This window comes from Lytechinus variegatus, chromosome 8 (genome assembly GCF_018143015.1).
Source record: "Lytechinus variegatus isolate NC3 chromosome 8, Lvar_3.0, whole genome shotgun sequence".
NCBI lineage: Eukaryota > Metazoa > Echinodermata > Echinoidea > Temnopleuroida > Toxopneustidae > Lytechinus > Lytechinus variegatus.
The window spans coordinates 41,825,816-41,845,811 of NC_054747.1; the positions used below are offsets into that span (position 1 = coordinate 41,825,816).

General features: G+C 37.3%; 1 protein-coding gene across 1 annotated transcript in view; it reads right to left on the reverse strand.

Annotated features, from left to right (window-relative positions):
• The window catches only part of LOC121419755 (dynein beta chain, flagellar outer arm-like), a 40,620-nt gene that overhangs the window by 6,615 nt on the left and 14,009 nt on the right, over positions 1-19,996 (reverse strand). The window contains exons 11-30 of the mRNA XM_041614212.1: positions 19,685-19,916; positions 18,876-19,163; positions 18,120-18,302; positions 16,489-16,779; positions 15,397-15,632; positions 14,122-14,344; positions 13,249-13,431; positions 12,658-12,753; positions 11,881-12,065; positions 10,116-10,260; positions 9,003-9,143; positions 8,333-8,455; positions 7,627-7,839; positions 6,666-6,815; positions 5,094-5,155; positions 4,555-4,774; positions 3,071-3,224; positions 1,927-2,090; positions 1,126-1,305; positions 406-615 (exon numbers count right to left, since the gene is read on the reverse strand). Coding sequence (XP_041470146.1) covers positions 406-615; positions 1,126-1,305; positions 1,927-2,090; positions 3,071-3,224; positions 4,555-4,774; positions 5,094-5,155; positions 6,666-6,815; positions 7,627-7,839; positions 8,333-8,455; positions 9,003-9,143; positions 10,116-10,260; positions 11,881-12,065; positions 12,658-12,753; positions 13,249-13,431; positions 14,122-14,344; positions 15,397-15,632; positions 16,489-16,779; positions 18,120-18,302; positions 18,876-19,163; positions 19,685-19,916 — 3,679 coding nt within the window. The remainder of the gene's footprint in view (positions 1-405; positions 616-1,125; positions 1,306-1,926; positions 2,091-3,070; positions 3,225-4,554; positions 4,775-5,093; positions 5,156-6,665; positions 6,816-7,626; positions 7,840-8,332; positions 8,456-9,002; positions 9,144-10,115; positions 10,261-11,880; positions 12,066-12,657; positions 12,754-13,248; positions 13,432-14,121; positions 14,345-15,396; positions 15,633-16,488; positions 16,780-18,119; positions 18,303-18,875; positions 19,164-19,684; positions 19,917-19,996) is intronic.

Below are 19,996 nucleotides of genomic sequence, written 5' to 3' on the forward strand. Positions count from 1 at the left end.
TCTTGGACCTCAAGCCACATAGCACGAACAGTCAAAATGGTCTGCAACAGTCTTTTGCCACATCATTGACACCATGAAAGAGACAGGGTTAGAAAGCATTCTCTAACCTCTTCCCCCCATTTCTCCTGGTACTCAACCAACACACAGGTCTGCCTAAAGAGTCTATAACCTTAGGAACCTTGTCTAAAGTCAAAGCTGTCTCTTTCATGCAGGAATCCCACAATCCTCACACTTGATCATAGACAAAACAATAAATAATGCAGGAAAGCAGCTTCAAAAAACACATTGTACCTTTATAGCAAAATTCCTGTTAAAAGACATGGCAAAGACTATTGACAAGGTTACAAAGTGGATACATCACTAACAACAGGAAACAAAGAAAGACTTAAAAAGTCATCTACTCACCTCTTCTAGTTCGACCCATTTCTCTTGGACCTCAAGCCACACTGTCAAGACTGCTTCAATGGTCTGTAGCCTCTTTTGCCACTTGGTGACTTCATCCAGGAAAGACCCTGCAGCACTGCTACTCTGCATACCCTGGAGAGCTACCTGATGGGATTCAAGCTCAGTGAAGATAGGATCTGTGTCCTTCAACAGGAATAAGTTCCCAGAATCCTGAAATTTGAAAATCATAATTAATACAATGAATAAATATGAATCACAAAATGATATACATGTAGTAAAAGATAAATATTCATGATTCATCATCTGTTGAATCATCCATATTTCATATTTTCTACTTATCCTCTGTTCTTTCCTATCTTCATTTTCTGTTTGTTCACTTATGCTACATTCAGATTTGTGTAGAAGGGTGTACCGCTTACAAGCCATCGTGTCTAATAGGGTATATGTTTTGGAAGAAATGTTTAAAATTGAATTTGACTGGTAACATATCACTATAAGAATTGCAATACTCTCTGATAAGGACTTAGTCAAAACTCAGTGCCACATCTTTCCCGCAGGAATCCTACAAACAACTATTCATTACAAATCACCAGTGTCACCAATGACAAAACGATTAGGACTACAGGAAAGCTTCAATGAAAAGATGTATAACATCCTTAGAGTGGAAATTCATGCTAAATGACTTTTGACAAGTTGCCTGACTGGGTATATATATCTTACATCTCCTAAGTTGAGCAGAGATGCCGGCAATGAGGAGACGCTCGCCCTCTTCTGTCGGCCAGCTCCGAGGGTGAGGGCAGACATTCTACTCATGGTTCGACGTCGAGATCGTGTCTCGGTGATGGCGGTTCCAAGGTCACTCTGACTCTGAGACATCTCACTCTTGGTGTCAGAATGTTGCTGTAGAAGGAGATAATATATGAGATGAAAAAGTTTACCATGTACCAAATGAATGTAAATATATCTTTAACGTTTACCTTTACTACAATGATGAAAGAAATGAGGCAGAAAATTCCCAATCTATATTGCCTCATAAAAGTCAAGGAGGTGGGAAAGGCAAAATCTTGAAAGGAATACAAATGTCTCTGAAGTAAAAATAACAATCATCATGATATTCATAATGACGATGATGATGATGATGGTGGTAGTGACGATGAGATGATGATGATGATGGTGGTGATGATGATGATGATGAGGATGATGATGGTGATTATGATGGTAATTATGATGATGGTGATGATGATGGTGGTGGTGATGATGAGGATGATGATGACGGTGATGATGGTGGTGATGATGATGATGATGGTGGTGGTGGAGCTGATGATGATGGTGGTGGTGGTGATGATGATGATGATGTTGATGATGGTGGTGGTGATGATGATGATGATGAACAAAGTGATTGTGATATGATATTGCTGCTACTGATGTTACTAATGATCATTCTACAACTTATGATTACACATACTCTATGAACAGACAGAACACCTACATGTACACTGTGATTAGAACCCTTTGACTTACATCTTTATCGTTCTTTTCACTGGTGCCTACTACGATATGACGGACATGGGGTCGAAGGTCAAATAGTTTGCTGAGCCAGATCTCTTCATATGTCTTCAGCGCACTCTCAATGGTCACATCCTTGACGGCTCGCTGTACAATGGCTCTTACTTCGTCCACATGGTCTGGAAGAAAGTGGGGGAAGTAACATTGATTTACTTGGTATATTTCTCAAACAAACAAAAATTTCAATGAATAAGATTGAAATGAAGACTGAAATAATAATAGGCATTTATATAGCGCCATCTATCTAGAAATATTCTATTCCGAGGCGCGTTGTTATTATTATTATTACCCTGGCTTTAGCTCGAGCTGCCTCTCAGCGCTCATGCATTCAAGGAATTAATCCTGCCGGGTACCCATTCACCTCACCTGGGTCGAGTGCAGCACAATGTGGATAAATTTCTTGCTGAAGGAAATTACGCCATGGCTGGGATTCGAACCCACGACCCTCTGTTTCAAAGTCAGAAGACTTATCCACTGGGTCACAACGCTCCACTAGCTCGATGGACCTTGGTTTGGACTGCTGACTCAAGTCACTGACCCATTACAATTCTGTTGTCAATAAATTGTTGGGATTACTTCATCAGGGGCCTGTTTAATTACGGACTTGCAACTCTTGTAACTTTGCCATTAAGGCAGCTAACATGGTAACCTTGATTATGATTGGCTGCTGAGCCCCGTTACCATGGTAGATGCCATTATGGCAAAGTTACAACAGTTGCAAGTCCTTTATGAAACGGGCCCCTGATCAGTTGGGGGGAGTTTCATGAAAGTTAATGGCACTGAAAAAACTGAGAGCTATAACAATATCAGTGAAATCCTTTATCATGATTGGCCGAAATACACTGGTCCTTGACTTTTAATGAATTTGCCACTCTCCACCCGGGTGTAGTAAAATACCTTGAATGCTTGAGTACCCGATCAGGGTAGCCATGCTAAACCCAGGGTAATGGTATGCAGTGCTTATAAACATTGCATTAATTGCTATATAAATGTTGCATATTATTATTATTATATAACTGTCAGAGAAAGACAATTTGATTTGTGCTGAAAAACTTTATGAAATAGTGGCTTGAACTTGTTAGGAAAATCTGTGACTTACTCTGAAGACCAAGTTGAAGAAGCTGACCGAAGGTCATGTTGATTAGGCTCTCGTTGTCGATGACAAGGGCGCCCCCAGTGACCCGCACTAACTGCTTCCAATGCCTGGTTCTCATGGCTGGGTTACTAAGATCTTCAATCAATGGAAGGCAGGCCTGTTAATGGAAAGGGGATTTACTTCATTAATCTTATCTTAAAGATGACTATGAGCACATCTTCTTTTCCAATAAATGCTTTACTGTTCGTCAATTCAAAGTCCTACACTTAACTGACAAAATATTTAGTCCTACCGCAAACGTTTTCCATTGACCCAACCAGAAACCTTACAGTAACCGACAACTTTACTCAATAATCAATCAGGGATGTACAGCTACTGCATCATCCTGAAATGAACTTAAACAATTATCACACAGCAAACTTTTTTTAATGTACTGTATTTCAAAAAAAAAAAAAAAAAAAACATTGGGAATGAGTGACGTTTTATTATTAAACACAAACCTACAACCAGAAGGAAACATAACTAGATGCCCAAGTCTGAAGAAACTTCCCCCCAAAATGTTTTAGATCCTGGTGGGTTTCATGAAGTTGTTCATTAAGTTATGTACAACTTCATGCACGACTGGAACATGTTCTTAGATGCTAAGTAAGTTATAGGGATGGATCATTTAGCACAAGAAAGGATCACCAGTCGTGTGTGAAGATATCTGTAACTTACAAAGTTAACAGCTTTTATGAAACACCAACCAGGTAATGACTTGGTGGTCATTAATCATCAACATATGTAACACATACTGTTACACATGTATTGTATTGTATTTTGCATTCATAAAACATGCAAAAAAAAAAAGAAATTGCATCAGGTATAATAATCAATATTTATAATGCACTTTTCCAACATAGCCCAAAGCGCTCACAATTTCAGTTAACTTATTAATACAAACAAAAAAATCAGAATGACATATCAAATGAAGGCAGTTGCCTAGAACAAAAAAGTTTTAAGGGACTTCTTAAATGACTCAAATGTTGGGGATTTCTTAATGTGAGAGGGAGTTTGTTACCATTCCATTGAGGATGCAATGGTGAATGTTCTATCTTCAGTCTGTTTTCTTTTCGTCGGATATGTTAATTTAAGTGGGTCTTCAGAGGATCTAGTTCTTCTACCTGGGACATAAATTTCTAAACAATTAGACAAGTATTATTGTGCTAGGTTATAGAGTGATTTGTATACAAAAAGACGTAAAATACAAGACGTATACATATGAATAGCAGAATTGCACATTCAGAATGGTAATCATTTCCACTCTGTTCTGCCTAGGGGTTCAAAATGTAATAACATGTGAAGCAGAGCAACAATTTTAAAAGAAACTCCAACGCTTTTAACCTGGATGACAAGAATAAACTCATGAAGCCCTCTAGTGACATCCCAGCACAGACATATAAGACCCACAACGCCCGCCCCCATATGTAAACTCAAAGCCTTTTCACCTGGATGACAAGAATAGATTCCTGAAGCCCTCTAGTGACGTCCCAATGTTGAGTCTCATCAGGCAGGGTCTTGACGGTCGTTAGTTGATCGTTAGTAGCTTCTCTGAGATACTTGGTATTCATACTCTGCCATCGCTCTTGTTTCCATTCCTGCTGCTGCTCCTGAAGGGTTCTCACTGTGTCCCATACCTCATGAAGATTGTGAAGCTCATGACGACACCTAAAAAGATGATAGTTTGATAGTTACACAGCAAAGAGCTTTCATGTTCAAGGTAACTTTTTTACAAATACCATTGAGTCGCTTAAAGTTCATAAAATTCAAAGGAAACTCTCTGAGTTTTTTCTTTTGATCAAGTATTGAAATATCAACTGAGAAACCTTCGCTGATGTTGTTCAGTCTTTCACATAAAATAGGTTGCCTTAAAAGAATCAATTATACTATGAATTGTATTAGCACATCTTGTACAGAATTATGTGATTTCCATAGACTTTTATACAGAGATCCCCTTGTTTTAGTAGGCAATGGGTTAACAACTTACTCTGGCAAGATGGTGAAGTTGACAACTGCTGTCTCCAGCAGATCCTGAAGTTCAATCAGGTCCTGTCATGACAAAATAAAAGTGGAAGTGTGGTTCATATAAAAATATGAAGAAAAAACACAAAAATACAAAATCCATTGATCATTCAAAATCCATTGAGCAAAGTTTGACAGTGTGATCACAAAGGTCTGAATTCACAAAGGTGGTTTTAGAACCGTGGTTTCAAAGAATGGATATGCAGACTTCATCCTCCATTACAATTAATCCAGCATGTAAATTGAGAAAGCATCTAATAGGAAATGGGCACGTTTGCCACAGGGAGCTAAATTGACACTTGTTAATGAGGTTACAGTAGTAATGAGTCCACTATTTATGAACAGTGTTAAAAACAAACAGTAAACTTATTAAAGCTGCAGCCTTATTAAAAAGCATCAATTTTACTGTGCATTAATTCTCAGACTGTTTCTCAATTATATGTGCTGAATTAAGCATAATCAAAATGAAAATATCAGTATATAACACCATAGTTTGAAACCACAGATTAAAAATCACCCTCTTTTCAAATGGTCAACAGTTACTGCGTAAAAATAGCTCCAATAAATTGCCAAAACTAAACACTTTGAAAAAAAAATCATTCCCACTAACAGTAGAATGGGTAATGTAAGATCACGTAATAAAATAGATGCAGACATTGAGCAAAAACAAAAGCAATGCAATTATGTTTGTTAAAATAAAATCTTTCCATATATCAGTTACTATTTTCATCTTTAATAATCAATTACATATTGCAACTCATTTGACTGTCAAGCAACAGATTACATATTGACTTTTTCTTTGTTTAGTGCAAACTGTTTGAAATTTTATATAAAAATATTGCTAAGCAAACAAAATTGACAAGGTGCAAAATAAATAATATCAAGCAATAAATAAAGCTGGTAGCATATTTGTGAACACTTGTTGCTGACAAGGCATATACAGTGAAATAATAAACAATGAATCACGAATAATGATATCTCATATATATGCATATCGTGCAAACTCATCTGCCTATATTCTCTACTAAACATTCAGGTGCTAGATTTACCTATACCGTTGATAAAATAGTTGCAGCTGTCCATTGTCATAATAATGGGAAAATTACAAAAAAATCAGTTATGTTACTAACATAAATCAGAGACACAATAAACTACTATCACTAAACAGTGTCTTATCCTTTTCTCACTATTTTATAGCTATTTGTATTTCTCATTCTCACTGTCAAGAGGGAAATGCCTTACATTATGTGTGTTAACCGGTGTGTTGGCTCAGTTGGTAGAGCATCCATCTTAAAACCGGGAGGTTGGGGGTTCAAGCCCCAGCCGCATCAGACCAAAAGACATTAAAAGATGGGAGTTGCTGCTACCCTGTTTGGCATCAACAATTAGAGGGATAGAGCCTCGTCGATCTGGCGCTGCACAGCGGCTGCCCGGGCCCATGATCAATTGGGCAAAGCAAATTTTCGGAGAATTTCAATTCTATTTCGAACAATAAACTATGGATTTTCATTTTTAAAGGATGTTAGGCTGGCCTTACCTGTGCTTCGTTGTCCAGTTCCTCAAGTTTTCTCTGAAACTTGTCAATCTCTGAGAAGGCATCGTCCAGGAAACAATCCCAGGTATATACCTCAGAATCAGAGAGGGAGCTGTTCAATGCTTCCACTCGTTCACCAAACTCAGCAAGATCCTAGAGCGAGGTAATGAGATCAGGAAAATGAGAAAGTCAGTTCACACTTATGAAGAGACATAGTGCAATCAGAAAGATGAACATATTTTGAATAAGAAACATTCTCAAGCATTGACAACTAAATCAGAGATGGCATTCTTCTCCACCTTAATGCACTCATTGAACTCAGTTAGGAAGAGAAATGAGAATGAACAGACGTAACATCTGTAATATCAGTTTGCTTTTCAGTTGCAAAGAGACATTACTTCACTAGAAAGACATTGAAAGGGTTAAAATGACTTTTAATTGATGATCTTTTAAAAAAACATTTGTACAAATTTTGACCTCTGAATTGGAGAGGTGGAGTTTAACGTTTCTATCCCTGTAACATCCGTGATATTAAAGCTCAAAGATTTTATTACACATAACATCATAACAAAAATTAATAATAATATTAATCCACATTTCTACAGTGCTTTGGAACGACGCTTTACAGACGTATTATTACCCAGTCATCGGATTCAATCAGTCATTTCCGCACACAAAATGTGCATATCCTCAGTCAACGTTGAGGCGCAGTCAGTACTAAACAAGCTACAATGGCTTTCACATCGTACCAGTTACCCATTTAGCACCTGGGTCGACAGTGGCAAAGTGTGGATTAACACCTTGCCAAAGGATGCTAGACAGCGGTGGGATTCAAACACATAACCCTCTGTTTACAAGGCATAGTCAGAACGACTATACCATGGCTCTTCCACCTAATATTGACGGGGGATATTTTCCACTCTAATTCTAGTCTACATGGTGGGGGGGGGATTCTCAAGCCTACCTTTGTAATACTGGCTGATTCTTCCTGTATCCTTGGTCCTAGTCTCTGCTTGGCCAGAGAGACCTTGGTCTTGAGATTGTTCCATCGGCCTGGCGCTGCGTCGTAGAGGGACTTGGTCCTCTCTGGCAGGGCTTGACCATACTTCTTGAGGAGTAGCACTGTCCTGTTCATAGCGGTGAACTGACCATCCATCTCTTGTTGTTTGGCAGAAACCTTTCATCAAACAACAAACAATGAAATATTAATTTGTTGTCATATATCCTGAATATTCATACATTTTTTACTTTACACATTTATATCTAGGTGCATGTTCCTACTTTGACTAACCACCTCAAAATACTCCTGAGTTTTTCATAAAACTGTTTGTAAGTTAACACTGACTTTACGAACGACTGGCGATCATTTCTTTAGCGCTAAATCAACACCAATGAAAATTTGGTGTACATTATTCAACATAAGAAATGTTGATATATACAATTGATAACATTGATCATTACATGCAATCAAACATGCAAATCCTCCAATTTATTATCAATTACTGAGTTTTGTGTTAATATTCGCAAGAGGGTGGATTCACAAAGCTTTTCATTTGATTGTAAAGCTGATATTTTTTTGACATTGATTATTACGTGCAATCAATCACACAAATTTACATTACAATCAATTGCTAATCTTTCTGTTACAGGCATTAGACAATCTTTCTTACCTCATTGAATATTCTCATCATCTTCATGAAGGATGCTGTATCTCTTTCTTCACCACTGATACTCTCAATCTCAGGCTCAATACGCTTCAAAAAGAAGTCTAGATCCATAAGCAGAGCTGTTACCTGCATTGTTAACGATGATAATGATAATAATATCTTGCACAGCGTCCCTTTTTCTTACAAAAGCATATCTTTCGGTCCTTTATTCTGAGAGATAGCTCGGTCAGTAGAGCGGGGGATTTGTATTCTGGTGACCTGGGTTCTATTCCCACTTGGTGCGCTAGTGCCCTTTGGTAAGGCTATCCAGGTCCCTTAGAGAGGACCTTAAGACATCAGTCCTCTGGTTGCTTGCTTACAAGCATTCATGCTTTCTTAGCAATCAGGTAAAAAAATCCCCCACTAGTAATCTGTTCTGTAATTTACCATGAGTTTAAATGGAAGCTAAACCATGAGCAACACCAATAAAGACAGTACACACCCATAATACGATTTAGTTCAATTCTATTCAATTATAAAATGGCTCATTTAATAATCTTGTGTAATTTTCTAGCTGAAAATAAAAGTCCTATAGTAACATAGAAATTACTGGATTAATCATCGAAATTAGTGAATTGCATTTCTCATTAGTTGACACTGATGACGTAGGATGCCTAGTTATATGAATAATTACCTGATCGGAAAGATACTTGGTGAAGGTCCACATCCACCTACTGGCGTAGGTCGTCAGGACTTGCTTGATCGGTTCCAGGTCACAGCGGATCCAGCCGACATCACGTTGGTCCACCACCGCTATGATCTCATCCCGAGCAGTCTATAATAAAAACAGAGGTCACAAATAAGGGATCCATACTATGCAATCGAGTATCACAATAGTCAGAATTGTGCATTGGAAATTGAGGTTTGAAACTAAATCCATATTCTGGATGAATATGTATCTTCTTTATTTTCTTTGATCTACATTGTACCATGCTAACATTATCTACAATAGGTAATCAAAAAATATATCAAATTCCCCCTGATACAACATTTGATCATGCAACAATTGCTTTGGGCTTTATTGTCTAAGATGTAGGATTAGAGTCAAGGTTGACATAGCGTTTTATGTTATATGTAGGGTTAGTTTTAGGGGAGGCATATTGTTAATACCACAGTTAAAGTTGGTAATTTGATTAGTATGAAGAATTTAAAGAAGAGGAATCATTGCCCGAGCTAATGTCATGGAAATGATCCCATATCAACCTCATAGGCCTGTATTCTGAAGTCAGGTTTAACTTAGGCCATGGTCTAACTCTGTGCTAAAATTATGGGAAGCCAAAGGTGTCAAAATTGTTATTAAGTCGCATGTTTCTTATATTTCCTGTGCTCTTTCCGGATTCATTAATGGTGAAGACGATCATCTGTATATACTTCCTACATAATTATGAATGATTTCAGAGCCAAATGAGCTGAAATATGATATCTCTACTGTTAGTGATTTATGTAACAATTGGCTATCCATACTGAAACCTCAACTTTAAACCTGAGTTTAAGTTAAACCCGACTTCAGAATATGGGCCAAAGTATTCATTCTCCAAAGCATACGATGTTTCCAGAGCTCAGTAGTCAACATCGTCCCAATACAAAGCATATTGGTTTCTAAGAGCTCAGTAGTCAAGTAGTAATTCTCTCGACTTGTAATCACCATTTCTTCTATATCTAACCCACTGTCAACTGAAACCAGTTCATCACAGAACAAAGTATATGGGATTTTCAGAACTTGGTATTCAATAGGTTAATCTCTCACCTTGTAGATATCAATCTCACTATCAAAGAGATCTAGAGAAGGTACATCAACCTCTTCATCTTCATCTTTAGGTGTTAAGAAAGCTTTCTCAGCCGTTCCCATAGCTCCTGTATGACTGATACTGTAGTTGGATGCAGAACTGGCCCTGTATTTATAAAACATTATTCAAAGTTCATGAAAATTGAAAAAAAAGTGCAGTAGCTTTACCAGCATCAACTATGACAAAGAAACATACAGAGGAGCGTACAAGCACAATTGGGTCTAAATTGCTGCCTGACAAATCATCAGCGGTCATCCAACAGTCGTATCAGTCAATTTTTGTCAAAAACTGATTATGAAATTTTTGCAGAAAATGAAAGTATGAGTCCTATTCTATTCATAACTAAATTTTTAGGCAGCAATTTATTTTATTCTTTGAGATATGAGAGGATTTTTACGGCGATGCCATACAAATTTTTAATAAAATCTGCAAATCGCATTGGACACGTGTGCTGTAGCAGAGCGAAACAATGTTTTGATTGACGGCAATTTTAATGCCCGCGGTCAACCAAACCGTCGTATTGGCACTGGGCACTGCATCGACTTTGTACGTTAAAGGCGATACCACATTTTGACTGATCGCGGTCAGGCAAAAAGGAAAGCTTTTTCCCTATGGAGTTTTTTTACAGGGAAAATCTAAATCGCTTAAGCCAAAATGTAGCTCGTTTGCCATATTTTCTAGGATCTTTACTTTTGTGTAAAAAATAAACATACCAATATCAAGCAATTTTCTTGGTTTTTCCAACCATGTCTTTCAAGCAATGAATATGTTGTTAGGCTGTGGATCTAAGTGTGAAAATTATGGTAAACTTTGAAGTTGATTTTCTCTGAAATGGGTTTGCATCGTCATATGTGTGATACGACAGTTCGGATGACCGCCGACAAAATGGACCCATGAGATGCTTTGAAGGAGATGATGCCGGATACAAACCTTCAAAGCGTTTTTTTATCAAAACTCGGATTTGACTTTTTTTATATTGATTAGGTGAGAAGTACAGATACTATGGTGACTGTCAGATAGACCCGGATTTGTTGGACAAAAAGTCCTTTCATGAAACCCTCCCACAGTGATACAGGTAGACCTCATATTTGCTCCATCAACAATTAAAAATCGTTGGGCCTTTATATAGATGTCATTCCTGCCTACTAATCCTGAGAGATTGGTCAATAACAGAGTCCTTAACACCTTGTATTAGTCACCATGTTGTGGCCCAGTGGATTAGTCTTCTGACTTTGAAACAAAGGGTCGTGGGTTCGAATCCCAGACATGGCATAATTTCCTTCGGCAAATAATTTATCCACAATGTGCTGCATGGGTACCTGGCAAGAATTTATTCCTTGAAATGCCACCGCACTGTAAAAGGCTGCGGGGCTAAAGCCAGGGTAATAATATCCAATTAAGCGCATAGGGACGTATTTGGCAGTGATATGTGCTATATAAGCATGTTGGTATTATTATTAAGTGATGACAAACATTAAGTCCTAGTCATCTAGAGATCTCACTGCTAATTGAAATTATCAATCCTCCTTCATTTTATCAAATAAAAAGGGCAGCACTTGGTACTTTCTCCTCCAAAGTTTATCATTAACAATAAGTTTTGTTTACCAGAGAGTAAAATTACAAGAGGAACTGATCAGAGCAGTATATTCAACAGAAAAATACAAATTTATAGATTGGAGGATTGTAGTATAGAAAATATCAAATTGTAACTGAATTCCATCATACCTTCCGCTGTGAGCAGACTTGACTGAACGTTCAGAAGCAGCCGACCTCAGACGTGCAGACGGACTGATTTTCTCAGGGTTACGGAGCGGATTGGGGGTCAGGCGACCGTGAAGAAACTCATCAAACGTCTCGTTGATGTCATGCATCCATAGGAATGTGTAACTCTTAAACAGCTCCAAGAGTTTCTATTAAGAAATAACATATTTAAAAGCATCAAAAGCAGCTATATTATCTAACCATAAAACTATCAAATTCATTATTTATTTCCTGAATTGTACACAGTGTTTATCATGCAGCTGATGCACCTGTCAATAAATCTTCCAATTAGTCAAGCATTTGTACACTATAAATGAGTATGCAAAAGGGTATCAAAGTAATCAATACAAGTCTTGAATTTTCAATATTAACATCCATAATTAAAGCATAATGTGAAACAAAAAGGAAAATAATCCAATTCAATAAAATTGTGAAAAAGCAAAGCAGTTTATTCTACAAGTATTCATTGATTCAAATTATACAAATGGGGCAATTCCATAAAGTATGTCCAAGCCCCTTCATGCAGGATGTTCCTCAAATAATTTCTGTTTTCTAGTTAATTAATCAATTTTCAAAACTTTTAAATACACACATCTTATCATGGCCAGAGCAATTCATGGAATGAAATCAAGAAAAAGGGGAGACCAATACTACAAAATATTACATTTTATTTTACATTTCATTCTACTGACAAATACCTTCAAGTCAGAATGAATGACTATTTCCATAGTATTGTCTTACCTTGCATTCTTCACTATTTTCACTCACTAAGCTGATGATCTTCTCACAAAGTTCAATGACCTCATCATCAACACTGATATAATCCTTGTATCCACCCTGTGGAACAATAAAATATTCAAATTTAACTTTGTGACCAATATGAATTCATAGCATACAATGCTCTCCAATTCAATATCAGTAAAATGAATTGAATGTATTTGAAGCATATAATAACCTTGCCATATTTCACATTTCCCCAGGAAACAAATATCATACACAAACACCAGTATCCAACTTACAACCTGATGAATTAAAATCTTGTCAGTAACAGGTCTGTTAATTTTCTAATCTTACAATGATGAATATATTTTCAAATTTCTCAAATTAATAGCATTTTAAAGACACACCAATTTCGTTCCCAGTGTTACCAAATATGTTTTACAATATTTTGACAAGAGACTAACAAATGTTTTTTGTAATCTTCTTTCTTCAGCTTTGGAATTATAAAACATTATTTCCAATTTTAAGTATACAAAGAGTAATATATAAAGTGCTAAGAATTTGACAGTTTTATCATTATTGAAAAGGAATATAATAAGATAATGATCTCACCTCTGCTAGTGGACTAAGCATCTTGACCAGTGCCCCTCGAGACCTGAACTGTTCTAGCCAACGGTTGACATTCTCCAGGACACTGGTCACTGATGTACTCTGGTCAAGGGGAGGGGTAAAGGTCACTGTGTTCTCCACTAACTCCATACGGATGGTCAAGATAGGAATGTTGGGTTCCTCAGTCTGCAATAAAGGAAACAATAGAAAATTATCATCACTATTATTAGAATTACTCTTATGGGGCATTGCAAGAAACTTGCGATCAATTGCAGGTCTATTTTTGTTCCAAAAATCAAGCATATGCCTTGCAATTAACTACAAATTTGCAATTTATTGCTAATCTACTTCATAAAACATGGAGTGTTAATCTGATTTGCTATAGTTATAAGTAATCAATCGACTTTAAATTTGCAACAGAATATTTGCGATTGAATGCAAATATTGTCTTGCAACACCCCCTTACTCTTATATCTATCATTTGTAACAATTATAATATCTATTTATACTTAGCATTATTCATTTTTTTCATTACTATTCATTAAGCCATGAAAAATTGACAATTCAACAAGGGTAGAGTGTATACAAAGCATACAACAATCTCAATCAAACACACACAATTTTTTTAAAAGACATGCACATCTAGTATGGAGTGTTAAATTATTGTTTTTTATCAGACAACAAAGTTACATGTAAGTCATACACAAAAGAAAATACAAAGCTAAGCACATCCTTATAATGCATGTAAAACATACACACAATTAAGAAATGGAACCAGAAAATTGGCATGAAGAAATAGGGACTGAATTCATCGCATATTATAATTTTTTTTGGAGAGAGAGGTCTTAAACTCATCTAAATGATGATCAAACTTACCTCTGATACGTTAGCTAGGACCAGTGTATTGAGCATGGATCTAAGACTCTTTAGACAGGTCTGCTTTAGACCATCAAGGACCAGGGCATCGATGTGGTCTACATACTCCTCCCAGGCTGGAGAAGCTCGGCTGATCTGGACGACCTCAAATGAGTTCTGTAGCATGGCATGGATCCGTAGACCAGATGGTTTGATCAACCGTTCGATCTCTTCATTTAGGGTTCTAGAAGTGAGAGTTTCAAGATAAAATGCATAGTAAAATACAAGTAAGTAAACTGTAAGTACCTATTTCTACTACTACTGTACTAATAATCAGTCATTCAAAGTAAATAATTTACACTGTACAATGGATATTACATTTTAAAATTACACTGTTTTGAACAAAATATTGGCAAATGCCAGTGATGTTTGAATAAATTCAATTCAAGTTAATTACTGATCCCTGGAACACAAATGTTAACAAAAAATCATAAAGTTTTTTGCTGCAGGTTATAATGTCCAACAGGGCCACTTTAAAACAATAACAAATCATCATCATATGAAATTTCCAACTAATTGCACATCTTTGTGTAAGAGACTAGACTTATGTTTATTTCAGCGTTTTTTCTGATTGAAGCAACTGTTTGTATTGTAATCTCTTTATATTCACAAATGGGTTTCTTTTCTTAGGGGGTGACTACACAAGTCCTGTTCAGAGCAGGTTACAAGATCTGGCTTCGGGGTTAAAAGAGTCAAGAAAAAAGGTACCAAAACGTATTAAAATCATGCTATAGAGAATATCGTGAACTATGTCATCAGTTTCAAACAGTCTTGTATTAACACCATGTATGCACAACTTCCACTCTCTGGGGAGTACTCAAATCAATAATAATAATAATATGCAACATTATTGTACTTGCTTAATACAAATGTTTCTAAGCGCTGGATAATATTATCCCGGCTTTAGCACGGCTACCCTGATCGGGCGCAACGAGCATTCAAGGAAATCCTTCCAACCGGGTCGTCCCCATTTACTACACCTTAGTAGTGGCAAATGTAGATAAACACCTTGCCAAAGGACATTAGTGCTGCGGTGGGATTTGAACCCCGGACCTTGTGGTTCAAAGTCCGAAGACTTATCCACTGAGCCACAACACCTCTACAAATCAAAACATGATATAGAGATTGTCATCTCCCATGTCATCAGTTTCAATCAATCTTGCATGTACATGATACATGTACAATCTCCACTCCCTGGGGAGTACTCAAATCAATACAATAAAGCATCACCCTCACCTTTGCCAATCCAGTAACTTATCCATTGAATAGCTGACCATTGCAGCCCTGCATTCAAAGACGTCCAGTGCCCCGCTTGACCACTTCTGGGTGATCTCAACCATCTCTTGGCAGTTTGACTGGACGATGGCCAGTGTACGGTGGAGGTCAGCTCCAACAAGTGATGAGGCAAGTTCAATGAAGTCAGCACTCTCTGTTGTCTTCCAAGTGTAGTGGCTAAGGCCTTGCTCCAGCAGCTGGAAAGGTTGAAAGTAAAGCAGATAATATTGAGTTTTCTATATACAACCAACCTTGCCCAAGTCAAACTCACTTAAGTCAAAAGCCTTTGCAGACATCTTCTTTTCATATTATAATAATAATATTGTATTTATATAGCGCATAATATTGGTAATGGTCTAATTGGTAATGTTCTATTGTTTTAAACCATTCATAAGACAAATATTTTTGAAGTGTAAGCTATCTCTTCAAAATGAAAGGTTTGACTTAAGCCATGTTGACTGCACTTTAGATATTGTTCATGGATTTAGAGGTACCAAATTCCATGACCAAAATGCCTGTTGCAGAAAGAGTTGCAATCTACATTATGCATCTTGATATTATCATTAAAATGCATGTAATTGGGATTTGTGATATACTTTTGAAATTAAGTTCAAATGCAATCCTTTCTGCAACAGTCCCTAGGTATACCATATGAATATTCACATCGATTGATTAGGGTTCACTACTGATCTAACAGATACATATCCCTTTCCACTAATTACTTCTCCTACATCTTTTATCGATTTGAGATTTTAATATGACATAATACATTTTATGCTTTGCCTCTGTCAATGGCTTACAGTATTAAAAGGGAAGACATGAGAGGGCATGCTTAGATACACAAAAATGCATCCCCTGGGTGGGCATGTGTGAGTTTTGATTTCTTAATGGCTGCATAGTTTCGGGGGAAAATTAGCTTAACAGATAAAGAATCTAATTATTGATGTAAATCCAAGTCTCTATGAGCCCTTCCAGCTCTGCTCCCATATTCCACATGTAGAACTTACATGGTCACCCCCCCCCCCCCCACTCCCTACCCTAAGTGAGACTTACATGGTCAATCTTTCCTAGCTTCCTCTCAAACAATGGTCTCTCAAAGTCCACTATGGATCTCATGGCTTGGTTATACTTGGACACGATGGTCTCCAGCCTCGCCGCAGTGGTCCTGAGGGTTGCCCCATCGGTGTGTCTCAGAAGCTCTCTCACACCGTCAGGAAGCTTGACATTGAACGGAGGCTGGGCAAGGTAGTGAACTTCACGTAGGAGGAGCAGAAGCTCAGGGTCAAGGTTCACATGAAGGACCTGGGGTCGGAGTTCGGTCTCCTCATCGTAGTCTTCGGCAGTCTGCAAGATATAAGTTTCAGGTAAAGCGTTATTTTCCATATCTAATTCTTGTTTTCTACAAAGATACTAATTCACTCTTTGCCACAAAATATCAGATTCAGAAGAATTCAACTTCATCCAATCTATGGCTTACATTTTTTTCAACATGCCATACAGCTACAGCACTGAACCAGTAGCTAAACACATACTTTCCTCCCAACACATAGTCAACGAGATTACACACATAGTGTTGGTAAGTTCACTTCCCCTTTGAATAGTCTAATATACCCCCTTCGTAGATGTCTTTACCAGAAAAATTTGATTGCGCCCATCTCTGAGCTCACTTTATTTTACTTGCACATTGCACTCTCCTTTTATTGTAAAATAGAGATCTTCACTATGACACCAATCTTTCACGACATATTGCAAAGTTCATTCCAGTTTAGCTTTTTGGAGCTGCAAGAGGATCGGTATATAGAGCTACCCAAAAACTATTAAAAAAATAATAATAATAACAAAAAAAATCAAATTTGATGAAAATGGACCTAACCCTTTTGCAACTAAGCTCATCAAGTATCAAGTACAATACCAATGATTACAACAAAGGACTATGACCATGTTCCTTTATAATCCCCCAATAATACGTTACGTATAATATGTTAACTGTTAAATTTGTACCATATTCTGTAAACGTGTAACATTTTAAATTAGTCTATTGTATACATAAGTTTGTATTTATAGATTTGTTATACCTGTATATCTACTTTGTAATTAAAGGTCCCCAATCAGTGTTTGTACTGATAGGGCCACCCTTTTTGAAATATGTGAAATAAATAAATAGATGCCTTTACCAGGTGAGGTTGTTTTCAAGAACTTTTTCAAGAATTCAAAGTGGCTGTTTAAGATTATTATGGAATCTTTAAAGGTCCATTTACGGGATCTCAGATCTCATCATCATCTTGTTATATATTCATTTTCTCTAATGGATGTCGTTCTTGGATGTCGTATAGTTTTAACATCTTGCCATTAATTGATCATCTCTTCTAATAGACATGACAAGATCTCAGATCTACTACCTCAATACTTCTCCCATGTCTATCATGTCTGAGCTACAGAAGATGAAACGAGCTATTATTATGTCCAAATATCAAAATCTGGGATCTCGTCGAGTCTATATTCTGAAGAACAGAATGGTGATCAGCTGACAAGATCTTGGATCTCATACGTTATGCCAACATTATGTGAAAGAGATGATCAAATTACAAGATCTCATCATCATTTTCTCATCTATTCTGTATTAAATGGACGTTGATATTATTACAAGTTCCTTGCAACATCCCATTGGTCCCTGATGTTCTTACCAGGAGAGGTTGTTTGAGTCTGTCTCTGAGCTCACTATGAAGCATCTTCTGCCAATCAGTTACACTCTTCTCTTCATACTTAGACAGGTCTGTCATCGTGTCATTGAAGATGTCCCTCAGATGCCAGCCAGCATCCCCGTCGAGGGAATGCGGACTCACCCGTTTTAGCTTCTCCATGGGCTCCTGTGTATAAAGTGGACCATTCCATAATCATATAAGGGATGCGAAAGCAGTAACAGTGGTGAGGAGGACCAGACATTGAACATTAATCTTCACCCTATGAAAGGGTTGTAAGTCTCATACTAGATGAATACATATCTAAGACTGTACATTGTTAAAAAGGGCAACTTCAATAGTATGTTTACTTTATCCTAACCTTAACCCGCAACAATTTTTTTCAACCTATCCATTCCAAAAGAATTCAAGAGCAATCAAGTATTTCAAAATACATGGTTAATCTATTTAGGGAGAAATAAAAGGATCCAAAGGAAGCCAAAATAAAAAAAAATCACCCCAAAATTCTATAAGGCTGGAGGCATTAAAAAGACATAACTGTGGAGCCACTTGGAAATGATAAGAAAGCAAGAAAGTACTTTCAATAAATGAACTACCAGGGTCTGAGTCTTAGGCTGTTGCCCAACTAGCATAACTGTTTATATAGATAATGGACTGTGTATTAAGAATAGCAAGTCAACCAATGGCTACAAATAAAGCATTATTCGTTCATCAGACAAGCAACCACAAAGAAATAATTACCTTAATCCTCCGTTTGAGTGCTCCAACCCATGTCAGCTTACAGACTATGGGAGGTAGGTTGGCATGAAGAGGAGGCTCAGAAGACTTAGCAATGAACATGGTCCTGACTGCTATCAGCTCGTTGGTGAAGGATGTGATCAGGGCCTGGTCCTTATCCTTCAGGTATTCCTGGACCATCTCACGGCCGCTGACACCCTCGAAAACCTCCAGGAGACGCAGCTGGGAACCGATGGATGGACACTGGCAGAAGCTCTGCCGCAGGACACTGGCTAATCGCCTCTCAAGATCCTGTAAGATAATATTAACATCGACCGATGAATATTACAAATAGCACTAAATAATAAAGAGCTCCTTCCTTCATTTACACAAAATAAGATCTTAAAGTCTACCATGCAATCAATGTTATCAATGTTCTTGGAACTACTTGTTTTAGGCATCTTGGCTTTGGTTATGTAGTTCCCCTTTAATTTCCATTTTTACTTAAGCTTGTTAATGGTTCTTTCTTTGATATAGTATATTTCTAATTGACAAAATTGAAATTGAACTATATGAAAAATAATCTTGATTTTGAACCCCCTGGACTGCTCCATATATCCACATCATGTAGGGTTTTACACACAAGAATGACGAGATTACTAGTATATGAACTTTCTACAAAATAACGTATTCCTTTTGACAATAGATTAAGATTATTTTGAGAAAAGTGTACCTTTACAACAGATCTAAACATAAAGAATGCCTTCTCAAACCTTCTACAAAGTTACCTATTCCTTTAACAATAGATTAAGATTATTTTGAGAAAAGTGTACCTTTACAACAGATCTAAACATAAAGAATGCCTTCTCAAACGCCTGACTCTCTGTGATGTCCAATATATCAGTGACCTCTGACCCGAAGTGATCCATGGAGGTGGTGAACTCAAGGTGGATCTCTCTGACGAGGGCATCCAAGCTCTTGGTTCCTGCCCCGCCCACCTCAGCGGCCTTCTGAAGGAGGTTGAAGTGACGGGTCGTTTGGACCAACTCAAGAAGGTCATTGCATCTGAAATCAAAACCAAATATCAAATCATTTATCACATCATGTTTGGTACCTCAAAATCCGAATGCTGAATAGCCATTGTG